General features: G+C 52.1%; 1 protein-coding gene across 1 annotated transcript; it reads right to left on the bottom strand.

The window, feature by feature from the left end:
- Positions 1-437: 437 nt before the first annotated feature.
- FGF6 (fibroblast growth factor 6) lies at positions 438-20,528 on the bottom strand. Its single transcript, XM_056108664.1, has 3 exons — positions 20,180-20,528; positions 18,208-18,311; positions 438-614 (listed from the first exon to the last, which is right to left on the bottom strand). Exons 1-3 carry the CDS (start codon positions 20,526-20,528, stop codon positions 438-440), a joined length of 630 nt encoding a protein of 209 aa, XP_055964639.1.
- Between the last annotated feature and the right edge of the window lie 2,523 nt (positions 20,529-23,051).

Below are 23,051 nucleotides of genomic sequence, written 5' to 3'. Positions count from 1 at the left end.
GGTTGTCAGGACAGAGGCAATTGGCAGCCGTGGTCTGACAGCCCGCCTGGACACACGAGACTCAGCGCCCACACTGCGACTCGAACCCCGGCCCTTCCGCACACATGGCCCCCCTCGACATGTGTCTGCTGCACCCCCTCTTCTCAGGTGATGTCCCGGTGTGGCTCCTTGGACGTGCTGGCCGCCACTTCTCTGTCCTGGGTGGGGGACATGCCCTGGTGGTCCAGTGGCCGAGGGGAGACCCCTTCAAGTCTTTCCCCAGGAACAATGACTTCCAGTGTTTGCACGTGTGTGTATGTGTGTGTGTGTGTGTGTGTGTGTGTGTGTGTGTGTGTGTGTAGGGGACGTGTCACGTGTGCAACATTCCAAGATGAAAACCACATGGCTTTCCACCGGCCAGTCTTCTGTGTGTGTGTGGGAGAGAGTGGAGAGACCCCTTATATCCTGGGGAGGAAGTGAGTGACTGTCATGGCCGCCGACACCTTGCTGCCACGCTTGACGCGTCCGTATTTGCTGAGCGCGATGTAGGCCCCTCGGTGCAGGTCGGACTCATAAGCGTTATAGTTGTTGGGCAGGAGCGTCTCTCGAAATTTGCATTCCTCTTGGAAGCTGGGCTGTGAGTGGAGAAGACGGAGAGTTAGGGCACAGAGGCGGGCATGTTGGGGGTGGCTCTACCCAGCCCTTCCCAGATCTAGGGAGCAATCTGCCCACCCCCTCTTGTGATCCTCTGAAACCAAGGCCCTGGGGGTAGAGGGGGCTTGGGAAGGGGGAGATGATCTGCCACTTGGATTGGAATGGAACTTCCTGGCTCCAGGCGCTGCCCACTGAGCCTGCAGATGCTACTTGATCCCAGTCAGAGAAAGGATGAGAAAAAAGGGTCCTGAGTGGGGTGAAGGGGTGTTGGCAGTTGGGGTGGCACTCAGTGAATCCTACTCATTCTGGTTGTGTGACTTGGGGAGGCTTCCAAGGCCTTGGTTCGTTGCTTGGTTCTCTCACCTGCAGTCTGAGTAGTGGGGAGTCACTAGTGATGTGGGCAGGTAGACAGGGAAGGCCCCCTCTCAAGGCAATAGCAAAAGCCAGCCATGCAGAAAACAGGAAAAACAGGAACTACGGCCTGATAAGACCCTCACCTATCTATAGCAACAGACCCAGAGAAGCTCCTGCAGAAACAAAAGGCCAGGAGTTTCAAAGAAGACCATCACCATTACCAACCCCCCTGGAAACCTCCTTAGAAACGGACTTTTACCTAAGTAGAAGCCCACGTGGGGGCAAGTTGGAGAAACCTTATAAAGGCCACCTTGCGCGCAGATGCTGTCCGAACCCATGTGCTGCTTGCGCCCAAGTGGCTGAACACATGTGGTGCCTGAGCACATGTGTCGCCTGCATCTCCCTTCTTGAGATGTGTACCTTTGTGCTTTCATGTCTGATGCCAGGGTATATGTAGGGGGTCACTCCGGCCTTGGAGAAGCTCGTGTTCTTTCTTGAACAAGAAAGAACTCTCTCTCTCTTTCTCTCTCTCTCTCTCTCTCTCTCTCACTCTCTCCCCCCACCCCCATTCCCCTCCACACCTTCAAAAATCTCCAAATAAAATCTGTTTTACTTCACCGCTCGTCAACTCCTGAAATTCCTTTCTGCGAGCAAGACAAGACAAGAACTCAGTATCCCTGGGTCCTGGGTGGCAGAGGGGGATCGGGAGAAAGTGACCGTCTTTCTCCTCTCCTCCTCCTACGTGGGTCACCTGTGGGTCCACCGACATCATTAGGGGCTAGAAAGTGGGCTGCGGAGGGTGTCAAAGTTCTTTTCTGAATGTTGTCTGTGGAAGGTGGGGGCCAGCTCTGTCTGTCCTCCAGATGTTTCAATCCCTTTGATAAAAAAAAAAATCCGCTCTCTGCTTTGACTCTGCGCCCAGGAGGGTGCCTGCCGTGTTCTAGAACCCCAGAGTTTCCCAGCACGGTGTGGGGACAGGGTGTGTGAGGAGCAGATTGCTTTGTGGGGGCAAAGGAACAGGGTTTCTGAGGTGACAGGTGGTGCCGGGGAGTCTGGGGCTGAGATAGATCGCCCCCTGGGGAGCTAATTTGGTAGAGGAGCCTGCTGACCACCTGTTCCACCAACATCCTGCCGCCCATCAACACGTTCGGTCCCCATAAATCACCTGAGTCCTGCTTTATTCCTAGAAAAAGAATTCCTTCCTGCCTAAGGCTGCCCGGTCCCACCTCTCCAGGGCCCCGGAAGTGACTTTGCCAACACGAAGCCGGAGGGGGAGTTGGGGAAGGGGTCCAGGGAGAGAGGATGGCGGGGGAGGGGGAGTCCCTCGGGAGCTGGATGTAGCCTTTAAAGGAAGATGCAGCTACATAGTACTCCATTGTGTAGATGTACCAAAGTTTCTTTAACCAGTCATCTGTTCTTGGGCACTCAGGTTTTTTCCAGATTCTGGCTACTGTAAAGAGTGCTGCAATGAACAAACAAGTGCAGATGTCACTTCGACTATATATTTTTTTGCCTCTCTGGGATATATTCCCAGGAGTGGTATTGCTGGGTCAAATGGGAGCTCAATTTCTAATTTCTTGAGAATGGTCCATACTGTTTTCCAAAAGGGCTGAACCAGTCGGCATTCCCACCAACAGTGAAGGAGTGTCCCTTTCTCGCCACATCCACGCCAGCATCAGTTGCTTTTGTTCTTTTGGATGTGGGCCAGTCTCTGAAGTGTGAGATGCAACTGCCCTCCCCCGACCCCTCCCTCACCCCTCCCCGCCTCTCTGACATTTTGAAGTGTGGGAACTTGGGGACACTTGTGGATGAAAGCTAACACTGGTGGTGGGACCAGTGCTGGAACATCGTATGCCTCAAACTCAACTATGAATAACTCTGTAAATCACAGGGACTTAATAAAACAAGCAAATAAACAGAGGAAGCTGCACCAAAACAGAGAGAATGCACGGGGAGCAATGCCTGACCTTTTCCTGGTGACTGAGGCTCTTGGAGAAATTGCCCCCATTTTCTATTCTGGTTTTCTGCTATTTCTCGAATCAATCTTGGAAGACTCTGTGAGTGCGGGAATTTCTCCGTTTCTTCTAGGTTCTCAAGCTTAGTGACCTAGAGTTGTTCACGGTCCTCTCTGATGATTTTTTTTTCTGATCTGCATGCCATTTGTCTCTTTTCTCACACTGGAGTACAATAGTGAGGATGTGCAAACCAGTCAAATGCCCAATTTTGAATGAATGGATCAAGAAGTTGTGGCAGGCAAAAGGAGAGAGAGGGAGAAGGAGAGAGGGAGAGAGAGAGAGAAAGAGAAAGAGAGAGAGAAGAAAAGCACCTGCCATAGAGGTAGGCTAGAGTGTGGGGGAGTGTGGGGGTGATGGGAGGGAACCTGGGGACACTGGGGCTGGGAAATGTACACAGGTGGATGGATGGGTGTTGGACACTGTATGACTGAAACCTAATCATGAACAGCTTTGTAAGGGTCTATCTCACAGTCAGGGTCACGGTCACGGTCCTCCTGTTGTTCATCGATTTGCTCAAGCGGGCCCAGTAATGTCTCCATCATGAGACTTGTTGTTACTGTGTTTGGCATATCGAATACGTCACGGGGAGCTTGCCAGGCTCTGCCGTGCGGGCGAGATACTCTCGGTAGCTTGCTGGGCTCTCCGAGAGGGGCAGAGGAATCGAACCCGGGTCAGCCATGTTGGCCGCTTGTAAGGCAAATGCCCTACCACTGTGCTATCGCTCCAGCCCATCTCACAGTCATTCAATCAAAAAAAATTTTTTTTTAAAAAAAGTTGTGACAGGGGCCAGAGCGCTAGTACAGCAGGTACATTTGTCTTGCATGTAGCTGACCTGGATTCAACCCCCAGCACCCCATACAGTCCCCCAGGCCCCACCAGAAGCAATCCTGAGTGCAGAGGAGCTAGACGTGAGCCCTGAGCACTGCTAGATGTGTCCTCTCCCTCCAAGAAAGAAGTGGCGTAGATATGCAATGGAATGTGATGTAGCCGTAAAGAAAAGATAAAAATCAAGCCAGCTGCCATTATGTGGAAGGAGTTAGAGGGAACTGTGGAGTGCAGTTGCTTTGAAGGACAGATATGTCATGATCCCTTCATATGTGGGATATGAGGAAACATAGTAAGGGAGTTACAAATGATGCCAGGCAACAGTGTTGGAGAGATGCTTCACAGAACTGGGCTAATGGGTGTGTGTGCGGGGTTGAAGGGACAGAGATAGAAGGGGCCCTTGGGTCAGCCTTCCTTGGTGGAAGAAGGCTGCCACTCTCCCGGTGGGTGTGGTGTTGGAATGATGGATGCCTGAAAGTATCATTAACAGTAGGTTGTAGATCATGGTACCTCAATGAAATGGGGTAAAAACGTTGGGGAGACAGCTCCATGGCTGAGTACATACACTGCATGCAGCTGGCCCAAGTCTTATCCCAAGCACTGCAGGTCCCCCAAACCACAGCATGGAAGACCCCCCAAGAACCAAGCTGGGGGCCTGGAGTGATAGTATAGTGGGTAGGGTGTTTGCCTTGCACATGGCCAATCTGGGTTCGATCCCCAGCATCCCATATGGTCCCCTGAGCACTGCTAGGAGTAATTTCTGAGTGCAGAGCCAGGAGGAACCCCTGTGCATCGCCGGGTGTGACCTAAAAAGCAAAAAACCAAAAAACTAACAAACAAAAACAAAAACCAAGTTGGGAGTTACCCCCCAGCACTGGCATGTGTGGCCCCACAAACTAAAACCGAAATAAAATGAATTTTAAAATACTCCTCTTCTGAGCTGATGGAAACTGGGAAACCAGAAGCAAATCCATGAGAACCCCAAGGAGTGAGCCCCAAGCTGGCCAGCATAGCTGAGTGACAAGAGCGTGTTCTTGGGAGTTGGAATGAGCTTCCTCCTCAGGGTTTCCAGGTGCTCTGAGACCTTTCAGGACACCCCTCAGGAACATTGGGATATTGGGGGGGGGGGGGTTAGTCACAGGTGGTGGTGCTGGGGGCCACTTCTGATGGTGCTAGGATAGAACCCAGGACTCCTGCCAGCAAAGCAAACTCTCCAGCCCCTCGAGGCATCTCCCTGTCCCTCCCCCTCAGGCATCATTCATTTTAATTTTATTTTATTTGGAGGGGTTGGAGAGGTTCTCCCTAATAATGCTTAGGAGGCCCAGGGCCATTCTGGTTGGCTGCATGGTGCAAGGATTGGGCTCTGTGATGCTGGGGACCCCCGAGACCCTAGCTGGCAGTGCTTAGGGCAAGGAAGGACTTGTGGGTTGGGTACAGAGCTGGAGGGGGTCTTTATACAAAGCGTGCTCCCCTAACCCCTCTCTGTGTGATCTCCCTGCCTTCTCAGGAAGCAGTCAACGTAAGTGCCTAGGGGCCAAAGATTTGTTCCCAAGACACTCCATTTCCCTGAGACAAGCCTGTGTCTTGTGCATTTGTGAGGCTGAATGAAGGATACTGTTGGAGAGAAACCTAGGGATAACCCCCCCCCCATGCCACACACACCATCATCCTACTTCGCTTACTGCACACGGCACTTTTGCCTATGATAATGAATTCACGATGGAGACGTTACTGGGCCTGCTCAAGCAAAAATCGATGAACAACGGGAGGACAGTGTGACAGTGTGGATGAACTCACCATGAAGCCCAGCTCTTTCACCAGCCACTGTCCACTGGCACCTGTGACCCATGCCAGGCACTTGTGGATGGCACCCGTTCTCCCCTTCCTCCTCATGGAGTATTTTTCAGGATGAAGAAGGAAGGAGTGTTGGCAGAGCAGTGTTGAGGTTGGACTAGATGATGGCTCGTCTCTCCAGGAACTTGGGCCTGTGATAAACTCCCCTAACCCCTCAGTTCCCTTCTCTGCAGAATGGGACTGTAGCACTGCACTGTAGCGCCGTCCTCCTGTTGTTCATTGATTTGCTCAAGCAGGCACCAGTAACGTCTCCATTGTGAGACTTGTTGTTACTGTTTTTGGCATATTGAATACGCCACGGGAACTTGCCAGGTTCTGCCGTGCGAGTGGGATACTCTTGGCAGCTTGCCGGGCTCTCCGAGAGGGGCAGAGGAATCGAACCCAGGTAAGCCACATGCAAGGCAAACGCCCTACCGGCTGTGCTATCTCTCCAGAGTGGCCGAGCATGAGCTGAAGTATGTGTGGCAAGTCCTGGGCGGTCCCCAGAAGGGAAGTGAGAGGTGGGAAAATCAGGTTAAATGAATCCATCCAAGGAGGAAGGAAAGAACGGAATTTCCAGAGGCAGACTTCATAGTACTTGATTTGTCATTTGCACAAATGAAGATTTTTAATGTGACAAACCAAAATTCTCAATCTAATGTTGGGACCCCACATGGCTTCAGTAAAAATTTATAACTAAATACAGGTCTGGAGTGACTAGTGACCAAAATTCTGGCTCTGAAGTGGGCATATAAAATCAAAGGGGACCTAAAATAAATATAGAATAAAGGTGATGTTTGAAAAAATCACTGGAGAGGAGCTGGGAAGATAGTATCAGGTTTAAGGCACTTTCCTGAGCATGGTTGACCCTGGTTTGATCCCTGGCTCTGCATATGCTTCCTGAGCACCACCAGGAGTGATCTCTGAGCACAGAGCCAGGAGGAAGCCATGAGCATCACCAAGTGAGGCACCAAAACCAACAAGCAAGCAAACAAAATATAAGACATTGGAGAAAATAAGGTATTGGGACAACTGATTTTTTTTCAGACAAATAATATGAAGTTTGATTTCATCATCACTAAAGAAGCAAAGATTTCAATGTAATACCAAAGAGCCTTAAAAATCCAGAATTTTGAAAAAAAATCCAGAATTTTGGAACATGAAGTAACAAAATAGGAGACTAACACCTAAGAATGGCCGAGATTAGTACCAGGAATTTTACTCCATGGCTTGGAGGCCAACCACACATGCTAGGGGAAAAGGGAGCTCAGATAGAGAAGGGAACACCAAATAAAGGTGTTGGGAGGATCCTCCCAGGATGGGAGATGCATACTGAAAGTAGACTATAGACCGAACATGATTGCCACCCATTGCCTCTTTTGCAAACCACAACACCCAATAAGAGAGAGAGAACAAAAGGGAATGCCCTGCCACAGAGGAAAGGTGGGATGGGGGGGATGGGGGGTGGGAGGGATACTGGGATCCGTGGGGGTGGGAAATGGGCACTGGTGGAGGGATGGGTACTTAATCATTGTATAATTGAAACCCAAGCACAAAAATGTGTAAGTCTGCAACTGTACCTCATGATGTCTCACTAATAAAAAAATAAATAATAAAAGTTCAGAATTTTTAAAACAATAATCTCAGAGTTAGGAAGATCTTTCAAGCAGAATGGAAAAAAAAATAGGAACTGTAAGAATAGAATTGGGGCCTCAACATACCGCCTCTAAAAAAAAAAAAAACTTACCAAATTGTTTTTTTTTAACTTCTACCTGGAAAAATTAAAGACATAAGTAGCAAATCAGATAAAAATATTTACAGTGCATACATACCAGAAAACACATTTTCTTACCATATTCAGAAGCCTGAGCTCACAGAAAAAAAGGACTATGTCTACTTAATAGACAAGTCCCATAAAGTGAAATAGTGTATAAGTACAAAAACTGCCCAATGTGAGAAAGGTAATATTAACTTTGAGGTACCATTTTTAATAGTTAAATCATAATGAGGGAAAAATTTATTTTTAGGGGGCTGGAGCGATAGCACAGCGGATAGGGCGTTTGCCTTGCACGCAGCCAACATGGCCGACCCGAGTTCGATTCCTCCGCCCCTCTCGGAGAGCCCGGCAAGCTACCGAGAGTATTCGATATGCCAGACACAGTAACAACAAAGTCTCCAATGGAGACGTTACTGGGCCCGCTCGAGCAAATCGACGATCAACGGGAGGGCCTTTACTTTTTTGCCTTTAGGGGGAGGGTGAGCACTGTGGCAATGCTTGAGAGCTACTTCCTATGCTCAGGGATCCCACTCAGCAGTATGTGGGAGAATCATGTGTCGCTGGGGTTTGAACCCTGGCCGCCAGCATGCAAAGCATGTGCTTACCCCATTAAAATATCTCCTTAGCTCTGACAGTTTACTGGGAAGGCAAGGAAACTCGGACTTCTTATTTAATGTGCAGTAGTAAGTGTACTGTTATAACCTGTAAAAAGAGTTCCACAATACCTATAGGGCGTGTGTGTATGTGTGTGTGTGTGTGTGTTTGTGTGCGTGTGTGCGCGTGTGCGCGTGCACGCGTGAGAAATCAGTGTACTTTGAGTAGTGATTCCATGTGTAGAATTGATCACACACGTTAGCGTCCTCCCACAAGTGGACCAAGAGGCTGTATCCTTTTGTTTTGTTTTGGGACCACACCTGGCAACGTTCATGGGTTATTCCTGGCTCTGCACTCAGGAATTACCTCTGGAAGTGCTCGGGAGGTCAGATAGGATCCCAGGTTGGCAGCATGCAAGGCAGATGCCCTATCAGCTGTACTATGGCGCCTGCCCTCAAACTGGTCCGTATTCTTAACGGTGATGGCCAAAGATGGCAGGCAGGACAGGAGAGAGAGATCAGAAGGGAAGTTGCTAGTCTTGCATGTGGCTCACCCTGGTTTGACCCTTGGCACCACATAGGTGCTCCGAGCACTGCTAGGCATCAGTCCTGAGCACAGAGCTGGGAATAGCCTCTGATCAGTGCCAGGTATGGCCGGCCTCCCAAAAGATCAGGGAGAAAGCGGGAGTGGTGAACCCAGTTATAGTTGACCCCCCGGATGAAAACAACCAACCACGAGGCAAAAAGGAGCCTCACCATGCACTGACTCATAGTGCCTGAAAACAAAGCAAAACGACAAAATCAACCACAAAGATACACGAAGGGAAGGAATAAGGTTCCCCGGGGTGTGCATTGGGCTCTTCTGTTTGTCAGAGTTTACGATCAAACCATCGTGCACACACGCACTGAGCAGCACCCGCTCCCTTGGGTGCCTGTGGTCTGGGGTTTCCGGCCAGCCTGAGGGAGACTTCCTTTCCGGGGCAACTTCTCATGCTTCTTTATTTCCTACTCATATACGTCGATGAATGAACTTAGGGAAGGGAATTTAGGGTAGAAGACAAACCATGAAGTAGGCATCAGAAATGGAGTGGGGGCCAGAGTGATAGTACAGTGGGTAGGGTGTTTGCCTTGCACGCGGCCCCTCTGGGTTCAATCCCCAGCATTCCCTGTGGTCCCCCGAGCACTGCCAGGAGTAATTCCTGAGTGCAAAGCCAGGAATAACACCTGAGCATCGTTGCGTGTGACCCAAAAAGCACTGTCAACTGTCCTCGCGTTGTTCATTGATTTGCTCGATGCGGGCCCAGTAATGTCTCCATTTTGAGACTTGTTGTTACTGTGTTTGGCATATTGAATACATCACGGGGAGCTTGCCAGGCTTTGTCATGCGGGTGAGATACTCTCGGTAGCTTGCCGGGCTCTCTGAGAGGGGCGGAGGAATTGAACCCTACTCGGCCGAGCTGGCTGCGCGCAAGGCAAACGCCCTACCACTGTGCTATCACCCCCAAAAGCAAAACAAAACAAAAAAATTTTTTTTGAAAATTAAAAAGAAATGGGGTGGTCTCATGGCCGACACTCATAGGCTTGTCCTGGGCCCCCCATGCAAGAGACTAAATCCGCTGAAAAAACCCAGATATGTGGAACAAGTGACTGAAAACAGAGACCTCATGGGGTTGGGACTGGACCTTCCCTTCCCACTATCCCACCTTTCCAAGGTCCTGGCTGCCACGTCCACAAATTGCCTCTGGGTGCCACTTAAGGGCATTCACGGCTATGATCCAGAGACCCACAAATGAATCTGAAAACCAAGCAGCTTGCTGCAGGGATGGCTCAGGACTCCCAATTATTTAAATATCTGCAATCCCAGGAGTGTGCGGCCAAAAAAGTGATCACACAATATCTCATACTATTTTTATTTATTTATTTTCTTTTTCACGGAATCACTGTGAGATAGACTTATCCTATTCTTCTTTTTTTTTTCTTTTTGGATCACACCCAGTGATGCTCAGGGGTTACTCATGGCTCTGCACTCAGGAGTTACTCCTGATAGTGCTCAGGGGACCATATGGGATGCTGAGGATTGAACCTGGGTTGGCCATGTGCAAGGCAAACACCCTACCCGCTGTGCTATCGCTCCAGCCCCACAATCTTATACTATTCTTAATAAGCAATTTGAAATAAATCATCTAGCATCTGCCTGTGGGGCAGGCTTGAGGGAAACCTTGAAATAATGGTGGTGGGAAGGTGGAATGGTGGTGGGATTGGTAAGTAAAGTAAAGTAAAGGCCCTCCCATTGATCGTCGATTTGCTCGAGCGGGCCCAGTAACGTCTCCATTGGAGACTTTGTTGTTACTGTGTTTGGCATATCGAATACACCACAGTTAGCTTGCCAGGCTTTGCCGTGCAGGCGAGATACTCTCGGTAGCTTGCCGGGCTCTCCGAGAGGGGCGGAGGAATCAAGCGTGCGTCGGCTGGGCTGGCCGCGCGCAAGGCAAACACCCTACCACTCTGCTATTGCTCCAGCCCAACTTTGTGAAAATAAAATTAAAAAATTAAAAAGAAATCCTCCACCCAGATCCTCCAACTTCTGGTAGGTGGGGGTCACACCCACCAACTGGCCCCCTGGCGCCGTATAATCCCATCAATGGCCAAGACTCAGAGACTATAAAAACCAGCTCCTAGAACCGTGCGGCCGCATTTGTGGCCGCGCGATATCCTATTATGACATCTTATTTCCTCATTCCTACTCTGTACAAACTGGCAGGCTACTGAATGTAGCCTGCCCACACGGCAGAGTCTGGCAAACTCCCTGTGGCGTACCCAATATGCCAAATACCAGTAACAATGATGGGTCTCATTCTCCTAAAGAGCCTTGAATATAATCTCAGGGCTAGGATGAAGGAGACGTTACTGGGGCCTGCTCGAGGCAATCGACGATTAACAGGATGATTTGTGATTTTGAAAAAGAAATGGGGTGGTCTCGTGCTGAGATGGGGTGTATGAAGGAGACTGGAGTCCCTGCTAGTTCCTGCAGGAATCCTGGGTTAGATCCCTAGCACTTCCTGGTCTCCCACAGCATCACTTGATGTGGTGGGTGGGTCCCCTTCCTCCAGAAAAGAAACTGATGCGTGCCTCCTTCTGGTCATGGCCTAAGTACAGTCCTGGCTTGTCCCTCTTCTAACTCTGCCTGGAGAAATCCCCCTGCTTTGGATAGGGACAAAGGGAGGGGGTGTGTGTACTGCTGGAAAACTCTAGCAAGCAAATCAAATCTGGGGGTAGGGGGAGAGGAGGCATTGGGAGAAGAGTGGAGATTTGTTTTTGATTTGAGGCTACACCCGGCGATACTCAGGGCTTACTCCTGGCTCTGCTCTCAGGGATCACCCCTGGTGGTGTTCGGGGGAACTGTAAGGGGTACAGGTTGGTGGCATGAAAGGCAAACACCCTACCTGCTGCCCTGTCTCTCTGGTCCAAGACTTGAGAGTTTTTTTAGGAGAGCTGTGGCTCAGCCTTCTCGGTCTGGCAGAATTTGTGTCTCTGAAAACCTTGCTGAAGTGTGAACCTGGGTGGGTGTAGACACGTTCCTTCTTCCCTGCTCTTTGCATTTTACTTATTTTATTTGTGTTTTACTAATTTTATTTGTGCAGGGAGAGCATCTGGGGCCACACCTGCTGGTGCTCAGGATTTTCTCTTGGCTCTGTGCTCAGGATTCACTCGCAGTGGTGCTGGGGCTCAAACCCGGGCTGGCCACATAGAGGTAAGCACCTTATCCATTGTACTATCCCCCTCTGTGATCCCAACTGCTCTTTTTCCTTTTTTTCTTTTTGCTTTTTGGGTCACATCCAGCAATGCACAGGGCTTACTCTTGCCTTTGCACTCAGGAATTATTCTTGGCGGTGCTCGGGGAACCATATGGGATGCTGGGAATCGAACCCGGGTCGGCCGTGTGTAAGGCAAACACCCTACCTGCTGTGCTGTCGCTCCAATCCCCCAACCGCTCTTCAGCTTTTCATTCTTCAACTCCCTCCCCCTCTTTTTTCGTGATTCCTATTTTTGTCTCTTTCCATCCTATCTCGTTCCTCTCCCTGAGCCCATCTAACGCTTCTTCCCCTCAAATTCTATACAAAACCCAAAGGGAAGAGAAATGCATGCTTGAAAAGCCTCTTTCTCCCCTCCCCCAAGCCTAGCCATTCAGCAGTTCCAACCCTCACTCCCAACTCCCATCACCCCACTAGGGGGGCTCAGGTGGCTGCCAGGCCTGTGGCAGGAGGCCAAGAGAGTTTTCCAGAATTCTTTGATGCTGCGGGTGCTCAGGGCTGGTGGGGTTTCCTGCAGCCAGATCATGGCACCAGCTGGGAGCAAGACCAATCCCCCACGCATGGCCCATTTTCCTGGGCAGGGTGTCCTCACAGCTCAAGAATGTTGGCGCCCCAGCGCTGGTGAGAAAAGTACTCAGGCCAAATGCACGCTGTGTTAATAAAAGTAGCCACCGTATATTATTACTTGAACAAATGAAAATAATTCCACCAGATCACGTTTCCTGGGCCTCCAGCCCCCAGTGCAGCCCAAGTCTTCAATGTCCGGGAAGGTCTAATCAGACCCAAGCTGAACCCACTCAAAAGCACACAGCTCTCCCTTGGCAGAAGGGCCTTGGGAAGGAGATGCAACGGACAGATTTTGTCTTTGTATTTGTTCACTTTAAGCTTCCTCCTTCCCAGCTGGAGAGAGTACTGATACCTATCTGCAAGATAGAACGGGGGTAATGGTACTTGCCTTGCATGTGATTGACCCCCATCTGATCCCCAACACTGCACAGGGTCCCCCCAAGCATGGTAGCAGGTGACCCCTCAATAAATAAGTAAAATCTTTTTTCCTTTTTTCTTTTTTGGCTTTTTGGGTCACACCCGGCGGTACACAGGGGTTACTCCTGGCTCATGCACTCAGGAATTACTCCCCGTGGTGCTCAGGGGACCGTATGGAACGCTGGGAATCGAACCCGGGTCGGCTGCGTGCAAGGCAAACGCCCTACCTGCTGTGCTATGGCTCCAGCCCTAAAATCGTTTTTCCTAAGGCTGCCCCAAGCCACTCATTGCTCTTTCTTTGGGGAGGGTCACAGATAAAAACAACCAGCTGTGCTCAGGGCTTACTGCGGCCTCTGCACTCAGGGGTCACTCCTGATGGGCCCAGGACAGACGTGGTGCCGGGGATCCAGCCCGGGACAGCCACATACAAGGCCAAAATAGCTCTCAGGCCCCGCCACTTGCTCCCCTTATTTTATTCATTTATTTATTTTTGGGTTTGGGGCCACACCTGGAAATGCTCAAGGGGCCTCTTTTGGCTCTGCTCTCAGGAATCATTCCTGGTGGTTCTCGGGCGCTCTCTGGACTGCGGGGGGATCAGACCTGAGTGGACTGCATTCAAGGCAAGCACCCCAAGTGCTGGGCTCTCTCGCCAGCCCTGCCTCTCAGCTGCCTTTGTGTGTGGTGGTGTGTGTATGTGTGTGTGTGCATGTGTGTATGAGTGTGCATGTGTATGCATGCATGTGCATGCGTGTGTGTATATGAGCATGTGTGTTCATGCGTACAAATGTGTGTATATGTGAGCATGTGTGTACATGCATGCACATGTATGTGTGCATGTGTGTGCATATGCATGTGTGTGCATATGCACATGTGTGCATGTATGTATGTATAAATGTGTGCATGCACGTGTGTGTGAGCATGTGTGTACATGCATGCATGCGTGTATGTATGTACATATATGTGTGTGCATGTATGTGTGTGCATGTGTGTGTGCATGTATTGTGTGCATGTGTGTGCATGTGTGTATGAGTGTGCATGTGTGTGCGTGTGTATGCATGCGTGTGCATGCATGTGTGTATATGAGCATGTATGTTCATGCATACATATGTGTGTGCATGTGTGTGCGTGCATGTGTACGTGTGAGCATGTGTGTACATACATGCATATGCATGTGTGTGCATGTATGTATGTGTAAATGTGTGCATACATGTGTGTATGTGTGTGAGCATGTGTGTACGTGCATGCTTGTGTGCATGTATGTACATATATGTGTGCATGTGTGTGCATGTGTGTGCATGTGTGTGCATGTGTGTGCGTGTATGTGTGTGTATGTGTGTGTGCATGTGTGTGTGTGTGTTTGTGTATGTTTAATTTTAAAAGGATTCAAGAAAAGCAGAATTCACTCGTTTCTCCCAACTGAGCCAAGGTGTGAGCTTGGAAGGCAGTGGCTTTGCCCAAAGTAAGGGGAAGTGGAGGAGAGGCGGGGTGTGGGGGGGAGGGCAGAAGCGTGGGCATGGCCTCGTCTGCACCCCCAAAGGCACTTCCCTGTGGGGCTTCCCTGCACACCTGATGCAGGTAATGTCCTGGAACCCAGGGGCCCCTCTCTCAGGTAGGAGATAGACTGGGATACTCCCAGAAGGGAGATTGCTTGCAAAAGGATCCTCAGGAGCTGACAAAGAAGGGCGGGGGGGGGGGGGGGGGCGGTGTTGTTCACTGCTGGGCAGCTGCCCTGACTTCCTTATAAGTGCGAGGGGCAGGCCATGTGATCTGCTCTCACCTTTCTTAGATACGGGACTGGAGAGAGAACCATTTGAACCCACACCCTATTGGTAATTTGTGCAACATCTGAGTTTCTAGAACCTTCCTTAGAGATCCTTCTGCAGTGGGACCAGGGTTTGGAAATCAGTATGTCTATATCTATATGCTTTTTGGGTCATGCCCGGTCATGCACAGGGGTTACTCCTGGCTCGTGCACTCAGGAATTAGTCCTGGTGCTGCTCGGGGGACACTACGGAATGCTGGGAATCGAACCTGGGTCGGCCGCGTGCAAGGCAAATGCCCTACCCGCTGTGCTATCGCTCCAGCCCCAGTGTCTATATTTTTTTTAACTTCCTGGGAGTTTCTAAGGCTCAGGGCCTTTGGTAGACTAGGGAAATGAGATGCAAACTGAGACTTGGAATCCTGACACCCCTTTACTTTGCAAAAAGGATGATGTGAGTTATCCCTGAGTGCAGTGCTCACCAATTTGCATGATTCTGGGCTCCATGATTCTGGGATGCATACACTGCAGAGCCCTCTCTGTGCTACTTCTATGAATGAGTGATTTTTGTGGGGTATTTTTTGGTTGGTTTGTTTGGGTGGGGGGCTTCAGCTAGCTGTACTCAGGACTCACTCCTGGCTTCGTGCTCAGGCATGGCTTCTGGTGGGGTTCAGGAGATGATATGGGATGCCAGGAATCGACCCCCAGTTAGCTGTATAAGGGGTAAACACTCTACCTGCTGTACTATCACTTGGGGCCCTTGTTTCCTACTTTTTGGCCGTCCCCAGAGAACAGTAAACTGGGGTTGCTGGGTTGGGGGCACATTTTAGGTCCCCTCTCCTTTTGAAATCCAGGAGAAGGGAGCAGAGAAAGTGATGCTCAGGATAAAGTGCTCAGAGAGGGAAAGGAATGGAGAAAGCTCAGGCCCTCGCTGCCAGGGGGCTCTTCTGGGCTGCCCCCTACCTTTTTGTTTCAGGGACACACTGGCAGTGCTCAGGCATCACTCTTGGCAGCCTCGAGGAATTATATAGGGTGCTGGGGATCGAATCCAGGTTGGCCATGTGCAAGGCAAGTGCCTTATCTACTGTATTATCTACCTTATCGCTCCCACTCCGTGAGCCTCCCCCTGAAAACCAGGGGCTTCCAAAGGGGACAGAAGGACTGACCAGCAGCAGGACTCACCCCTTAGAATCGCCCTGAAAGGAGATCCACCCTCCCCTGCCCAGCAACACTCCTTTGGTGTGTGTGTGTGTGTGTGTGTGTGTGTGTGTGTGTGTGTGTGTGTAGGGTCTCCTCCTGGGCAGTTGCGTGGGGAGAGTAGACTAAGCTGTCAGCCTTGCCCTGGCTGGGAGCTGCTGTCTGCCACCCCACTCCCATGTTTCCTGACCACTTTGTCCCCTTCCTCCACTACCCCTTGGGACCTGTCTAAAAAGATTCTTGCCCTTTAGACAATGGAGAGCCAGGGCAATGTGGGGTTCTTGCCTTGCACGTGGCTGACCCAGGCTCCATCCCCAACACCCCCGTAGGGTCCCCAAGCACCACCAGGAGTGATCCCTGAGTGCAGAGCCAGGAGTAAGCCCTAAGCATGACTGGGGGTGACCCCAAACCAAAATAAATCAATAAGAAGACTATTGCCAAGGGATTTCCCCCTACCCTAGCCTGAATACTCTGGCCGGGGTGGTTTCATTCACACCATTTCTCTTGAGGCAACAGCCACCTCTCCACACCAGCCTCAGCTGTCCCTAGGGACTTGTGGTGGGGGGAGATGGCAGGTGGGGAGAGAGTGACAGGCTGACAACCCTTGCCAGACTCAGTGCTCATAGAAGGAAAGAAGGAAAGAGGGGTGCACAATCCCATCGGCTACCTCTCGTTTTCCATAGACACTCGGGACAGCTGTCCGGCACTGAAGCCCTTGCCTCATTTTTTAAATTGTTATATATTTATTTATTTTTTGCTTTTTGGGTCACACCCGGCGATGCTCAGGGGTTACTCCTGGCCCTGCACTCAGGAGTTACTCCTGGCGGTGCTCAGGGACCATATGGGATGCTGGGAATCAAACCCAGGTCGGCCGTGTGCAAGGCAACTCCCTCCCTGCTGTGCTATCGCTCCAGTCCCCTCGCCCTATCTTTTCAGGACCCCTAGAAACCCTTAGTGCATTCTCCCCCCTGACGCTTACCTTGAAGGTACCCGGGGTTTCTTTCCTCCATGACAGAGGGGTCCCCAGGTCCCTAAGGCATCATGCCGCTAGTATGCACAGGGGACCTGGAAGAACGTAAACTCGGGGTGCAGAGTGGTCAGGCTCACGTTCAAGCCCTGCCTCACTCCCCTCCAGCCTCTTTCCGAAGACCGAGGGTGAAACCGGGATTGACCACATGCAAGGCAAGTGCCTTAAGTGCTGAGTTTTCTCCAGTATAAGACTCTCTCTTTCATCTCCACATCAGCCCATCAAGGTCCAGGGGCACCTGATTTAGGTCTTTTGGGGAGGGGGGGCGTGTCACACCCTGTGATGCTCAGGGATTACTCTGCACTCAGGAATTACTCCTGGTGGTGCTCGGGGGACCTAATTGGGATGCCTGGGATCAAACCCAGGTTAGCCGTGTGCAAAGCGAACACTCCTCCTATTATATTATTGCTCTGCCCCCGCCACCAGTCAGGTCTTTTTTTTTTCTGAGTCACACCCAGCGATGCACAGCAATTAGGGGTTACTCCTGGCTCTGCACTCAGGAATTACTTCTGGCGGTGCTCAGGGGACCCTATGGGATGCTGGGAATCGAAACTGGGTCGGCCGCGTGCAAGGCAAACGCCCTCCCTGCTGTGCTATCACTCCAGCCCCCCTGAGTCAGGTCTTACAGGAGCTCTTCAGGGAGAGCCTGGCACAGTGCCCAGAGCTCTCTGCCCACTTCCTGACTCCGAGGGAGACCAGGGAGCGCTGGTCCCATCAGTAGCCCTGGTGCTCTCCACACGGCCCAGAGCGTGACCTTTTGAGCCAATTTCTCACAAAGGGGCTTCCCTGTCACAGTCATTATCTTGGAAGAAGTTAGACCTAGGCCGGGAGACCTCAGAAACAAGTGAGCCTGAAGGGGCAGGATGGGGGGGCAGGTAAAGTCCCCCCCCACCGGCTGGGTTAGCCCACATACTAGTGTCTGCCTTCCCGAGGTTGCTCCATGATGGGGAGCAGAGGCGAGCTGGGGGGCTGATACCCCTCAGCCTCTAGGATCGAGGATTCAACCCCCCACGGGGCTACTTCCACACACTGACGAAGATGCAGGTCACAGGCTCGTTTTTTGTGTCATGCAAGGATACGTGGTTGGGGCTGGGGCTGGGGGTGGACTCAGAGCTACCCCCAGGTGGGGGTCACAGCAGACAGGGGCCCTCACTGGCCAGACAGGCTTACTGCTCTGGGCCTTTCCAGTTCAGAGGTTCAAACAGAAACTTCTGCCCCCTTGCAGGGCTCCTGGGGACCCCAGTGTCCTCTGCGCTTAGTTTCAAAGGCTCTGGTGTGTGTGGGGGAGGGGACTCAGGAGAGCAGGGGTCGGGAGTGTCAAGCCAGTCGCCGTGAAGCCAGGGGAGCCCTTTGCCGTCTCTGCCTAAAGACTGTTTCGTTTCTGTGCTGCAGACTCACCGTGCTATACAGCCTCCCTCTGCTGCTCATGGCCACGAAGAGAGCACTTTTCACTCCGAAGAGACTCACCACGCCGCGCTCCACCGTGGAAATCTCCAGGAGGCCTGACCAAAGAGACGCAGGGGAGGGCTTGTTACCCAACGCTTGTGTTCGTCAGAATGGGGGTTTCCATCCCAAAGGCCTTGACATCCTCCGGGCCCATCCCTTGGCTGCTAGAAAGTCAGACCCGGGAATTGGAGCCATAACACAGCGGGGAGGGCATTTGTCTTGCAGGCGGCCGACCCGGGTTCGATTCCCAGCATCCCATATGAACCCTCAAGCATGCCAGTAGTAATTCCTGAGTGCAGAGCCAGGAGTGACCCCTGACCATCACTGGGTGTGACAGCCCAGAAGTAATTCCTGAGTGCAGAGCCAGGAATAACCCCTGTGCATCGCCAGGTGTGACCCTGTCACTGTCACTGTTCCTGTCCTCCCGTTGTTCATTGGTTTGCTCGAACTGTGAGACTTGTTACTGTGTTTGGCATATCGAATACGCCATGGGGAGCTTGCCAGGCTTTTCCGTGCGGGCGAGATACTCTCGGTAGCTTGCCGGGCTCTCCGAGAGGGGCAGAGGAATCAAACTCAGGTCGGGCATGTTGGCTGCGTGCAAGGCAAACGCCCTACCCGCTGTGCTATTGCTCCAAAAAGCAATAAATAAATAAATAAATAAATAAAGTGAAAAAGAAAGAAAGTCAGATTCCCTCATCTCTCCCTCGGCTCCTTCCACCAGGCTGACGCCCAGTCACACACAGCATGAGCCCCCTGAAGGATTTCTTATCACTTCCTTCCACCAATCTTAGCGTGACGTTCCAGCCTTTGCCAGGAAACGAATTCTGAGCGGGGGTGGATACTGGGAACATGGGTGGTGGAGAATGGGCCCGGGTGGAGAGGCGGGGACTTGAACATTGTAGGACGTAAGCATGAAAGTTTGTAAGTCTGTAACTGTATCTCACAGTGATTCGTTAGAATAAAATTAAAAAAAAAATAAGATTCTATTTTAAAAAGTATTCTATAGTCTTGAGATAGCTCAGAGAGCTGGAACACATGCTTTGCACGCAGGAGGCCCCAGGGTTCGATCCCTGATTCCTCAGAGCGCCCTGAGTCACAAGACAGGAGTAATCCCTGAGTACCTCCAGCCGTGGCTCCAAAACCCCCAAATCGAAGAATGAAATAACTCCTGCAGGCTGCCCCCGCACGCTGCAACCATTCTCAGTCGGCTTATGGAGTTTGGTGAGCCTTGCGATTGCACACGGGGGGTGTCTTGCCCTGCAGACCCACCCCCTCTTGGATGGGATAGTAGGCAGCTACCCCTCTTCATGCAGGACCAGAGCTGGGGTCCCACCTGGGGCCCGCTGAAACCAGAAGAAGGGTGGGCTTGAGCTGGAAGTTTGGTTAAGGACTCGCCTTTCTTTCTCAGAAATATGCAAAAGCGGGGAGAAAAAAGCAGTACGCAAGGGGCTGGAGTGATAGCACAGTGGGGAGGGCGTTTGCCTTGCACACGGCCGACCCGGGTTCGATTCCCAGCATCCCATAGGGTCCCCCGAGCACCTCCAGGAGTAATTCCTGAGTGCAGAACCAGAATACCCTGTGCATTGCCGGGTGCAACCCAAAAAGAAAAAAAAAAAAGCAGCATGTGGCTAATTTGACCCCAGGGGCCTCAGGCCTTGTCCGGTTCCTGTCTCAAGGCCTCTCGGTGGTGGTCTTGCAGCTGGGCCCAGGAGGGCCTGCTTTGGGGGCTCTGTAGGATTGGTGGCTGCAAAACCCGGGATGCTCGGACCTCAGCAGGCTCAAAAGGGCTGGACCTCTGGGCATCCGAGAGAAGCAGGGGTCCATGCACACCCAGTGTGTTCCCCTCCCCCGCCCCCCCAGCCTCCCCAGCCTCCCCCCCACCCCACCCCCCGCGGGGGCCTGCCCCCAGTGCCCGGCCACTCACTGTAGGGGTTCTCCTCGTGGGTCCCGCTGATCCGGCCGTCGGGAGCCACCTGCAGGTGGAAGCCGATGCCCACGTTGCAGTAAAGCCTCCGCTGTCTTTTCAGCCCCACCAGATAGCCACTCTCCCAGCTCACGCCGGCCAGCTCCCCGGCCAGCCCGGCGCGGGACCTGGACAGCAGGGCGCTCCAGCCCCGGGAGCCCAGCTGCGTGCCGTTGGCCCGGGCGGTGGCCGGCAAGGGCCGCGCCAGGCCCGCGAGGACGCCCAGGACGAAGAGCGCCCGCAGCAGCGTGCCCTGAGCTGGTCTTGCCCTCCTGGACATAGTGATGCAGAGTCGCTGTCCCGGGACCATCCACCTTGCCTTGCAGGCACGTGGTCAGAATTAATGGCCCTAAAAATACCGCCCTTCTTGTTTTTCTCCCCTCGGCATGGTGGCAGGGGCTTATTTTTGGAAGGCAGTTGAAGGCTGCTGACATGAAACCAAAGCCTGCTTCGGGCACTCGGGTCGGAGGCACGGACAGAGACCCGGGCTGAGCGGTGGCCGTGGCTAGGGACCATGGCTTGGGGACCGACACCCGCTCGCCTGCCTGCTCCCTGGCTCCGGGGGCCCCCACCCGGCTTGATTTGATTCGATTTGACCTATCTTTATAGTTCGGCCGTCCTCCCTTCCCTTCCTCCCCTCCTCGCCCCTGACGTCAACTGGCCCAGCTCGCTCACCGGCTGTAACTTTAACCTACTGGGGCCTGGCTGTTTCACCAGACCCCCCATCACCCTCCCCACACCCTGGGGAACCGGGAGTGACTGTCATCTCAACTATGAGGCAGGAATGAGGCGAGCGGCGGGGAGCATCTCTCTCTGGGAGAGAACATTTGGCTCCCGGGGGGAAGGGAAGGAAAAGCAAGAGATCTCTCTCACCACCCAAAATGGGACAGGAGCTTTGCGGCCAGCCAGGCTGGCTTCCTGGTTTTTCAGGGTGAAGGGTGAAGCCGGCATCGGGAGGAGGCTGGGTGCCCTGCAAGCCACCCTAGACCCCTTTTGGTGGAAAGGGCTCACTGGACAATGTCAGCTTAGCTTGTCGTCTGTATAGAGGTTCAAGGGTGGCAGGAGACTATCTAAAGGGTGTTGGGGATGAGGGAGGGAGTTCTGGGCTCACCATCCTGGTCTAGCTGGGTCCAGACCTGGACAGGCCTTTCTGGCTGGGCAGCCTTGGTGGCTGCGTGAATTCACGCCCATTTTACAGGTGACACTTAGGAGTCTCTCAGGCGTTACTTGCGTGAACAGCCCAAGATAATGAAACGGTGCAGTCAAAACGGAACCAATGGGGGTTGGAGCAATAGCACGCGGCCAACCCGGGTTCGATTCCCAGCATCCCATAGGGTCCCCCGAGCACTGTCAGAGGTTAATTCCTGAGTGCAGAGCCAGGAGTAACCCATGTGCATCGCCAGGTGTGACCCCCCCACCAAAAAAAAAAAAAAAACCTGAACCAAGTTGGCCTGAGATCAAAGTGTGCCCTTTTAAAACTTCTGGGGCCAAAAAGTTTCATCTCCAGGCTGACCCATGAGCGAGCACCTTATAATGAGCAGAGAGGACATTGCACAGGATGGTTTTAACAATGCGCAAGGAGCGTCAGCTTATATCCCTTGGAGAAAGAACCTAGGATGAGTCCCTCAACTCAGGGACCCCTCTGAGACCCCACTGTCTTCTCTAAGTCTGAGGCCCCTGCTCTGGTTTGACTTCCAGTCTCTGTCCTTTTTCTTTTTCTCAGTGCAGGGGCTGACATCCAGAACCTCACTCTTGTGATGCATGCGGCCTTGAGCCACCCCTGGGGCCTGCCACCTCCCTTGCCTCTCTGCCTAGTTGAGTGTTTCTCACTCATTTCCCCATCATGACCCGCTTCTGACCTTGTTTTCATCCTGGGACCCCCCCCGCCCCACCATCTCATGCCATGCCCCTTCTCCATTTATGAGATTGTTTTCAACTGCATCCTCCTTGAAAGATTCTGGGGGCTCATAGGAGACCACAGGCCTAGTTTATCTGGGTTGATGCTTTGTTTAGAATCGCAAACTATTTCGCATTTTGAGTGATAGCACAGCGGTAGGGCATTTACCTTGCACGCAGCCAACATGGCTGACCTGAGTTCAATTCCTCCGCCCCTCTTGGAGAGCCTGGCAAGCTACCAAGAGTATCTCGTCCACACTGCAGAGCCTGGCAAGCTACCCGTGACGTATTTGATATGCCAAACACAGTAACAAGAAGTCTCACGATGGAGACGTTACTGGGCCCGCTCGAGCAAATCGATGAACAATGGGAGGACCGTGACCGTGATTTTGCCTGGGAGTGTTCGCTCAGATCCCAACGTTTTCTGCAATTATGCTCAGCAGGTAAAAATGAGTGAGAAGGGGGTCCATGCACCCTTGGGCTGTCAGTTTTCTGGCCCTCTTTGCAATCCCCATTCTGTCTGTCCAAACTTTTTATATCCTCAGCACCATTTTCCACCTATCACAGACCATCACCTGATGGATACCAGTTGAGTTTATGAAGCCCTGGGCTGAAAATTTGTTAAAATCTTCCTCCTCAGAGCTGGATAGTACAGCGGGTAGGGCGTTTGCCTTGCATGCGGCCAACCCGTGTTCGATCCTCGGCATCCCATATGGTCCCCCGAGCACTGCCAGGAGTTACTTCTGAGTGCAGAGCCAGGAGTAACCGTGAGCATAGCCAGGTGTGACCTAAAAAGCAAAAACAAACAAACAAAAATCTTCCTCCTCCTTCCTCCTCCTCCTCCTCTTCCTCCTCCTCCTCTTCCTCCTTCTCCTCCTCCTTCTCCTCCTCTTCCTCCTCTTCCTTCTCCTCCTCTTTCTCCTCCTCCTCCTCCTCC

Source organism: Sorex fumeus, unplaced genomic scaffold (assembly GCF_029834395.1).
Source record: "Sorex fumeus unplaced genomic scaffold, SorFum_2.1 ptg000231l, whole genome shotgun sequence".
Classification (NCBI taxonomy): domain Eukaryota; kingdom Metazoa; phylum Chordata; class Mammalia; order Eulipotyphla; family Soricidae; genus Sorex; species Sorex fumeus.
The sequence above is the reverse complement of the archived record's forward strand: the minus strand, read 5'-3'. Positions and strand labels throughout refer to the sequence as shown.

Excerpts from the sequence above, each read along its gene's own strand:
- FGF6 (XM_056108664.1), bottom strand. The coding sequence starts at position 20,528 with ATGGTCCCGGGACAGCGACTCTGCATCACTATGTCCAGGAGGGCAAGA. Across the intron at positions 18,312-20,179 it reads CCACGAGGAGAACCCCTACA|GCCTCCTGGAGATTTCCACG; the intron begins GTGAGTGGCCGG and ends CTCTTTGGTCAG. Across the intron at positions 615-18,207 it reads GAGGGAGGCTGTATAGCACG|CCCAGCTTCCAAGAGGAATG; the intron begins GTGAGTCTGCAG and ends CTCCACTCACAG.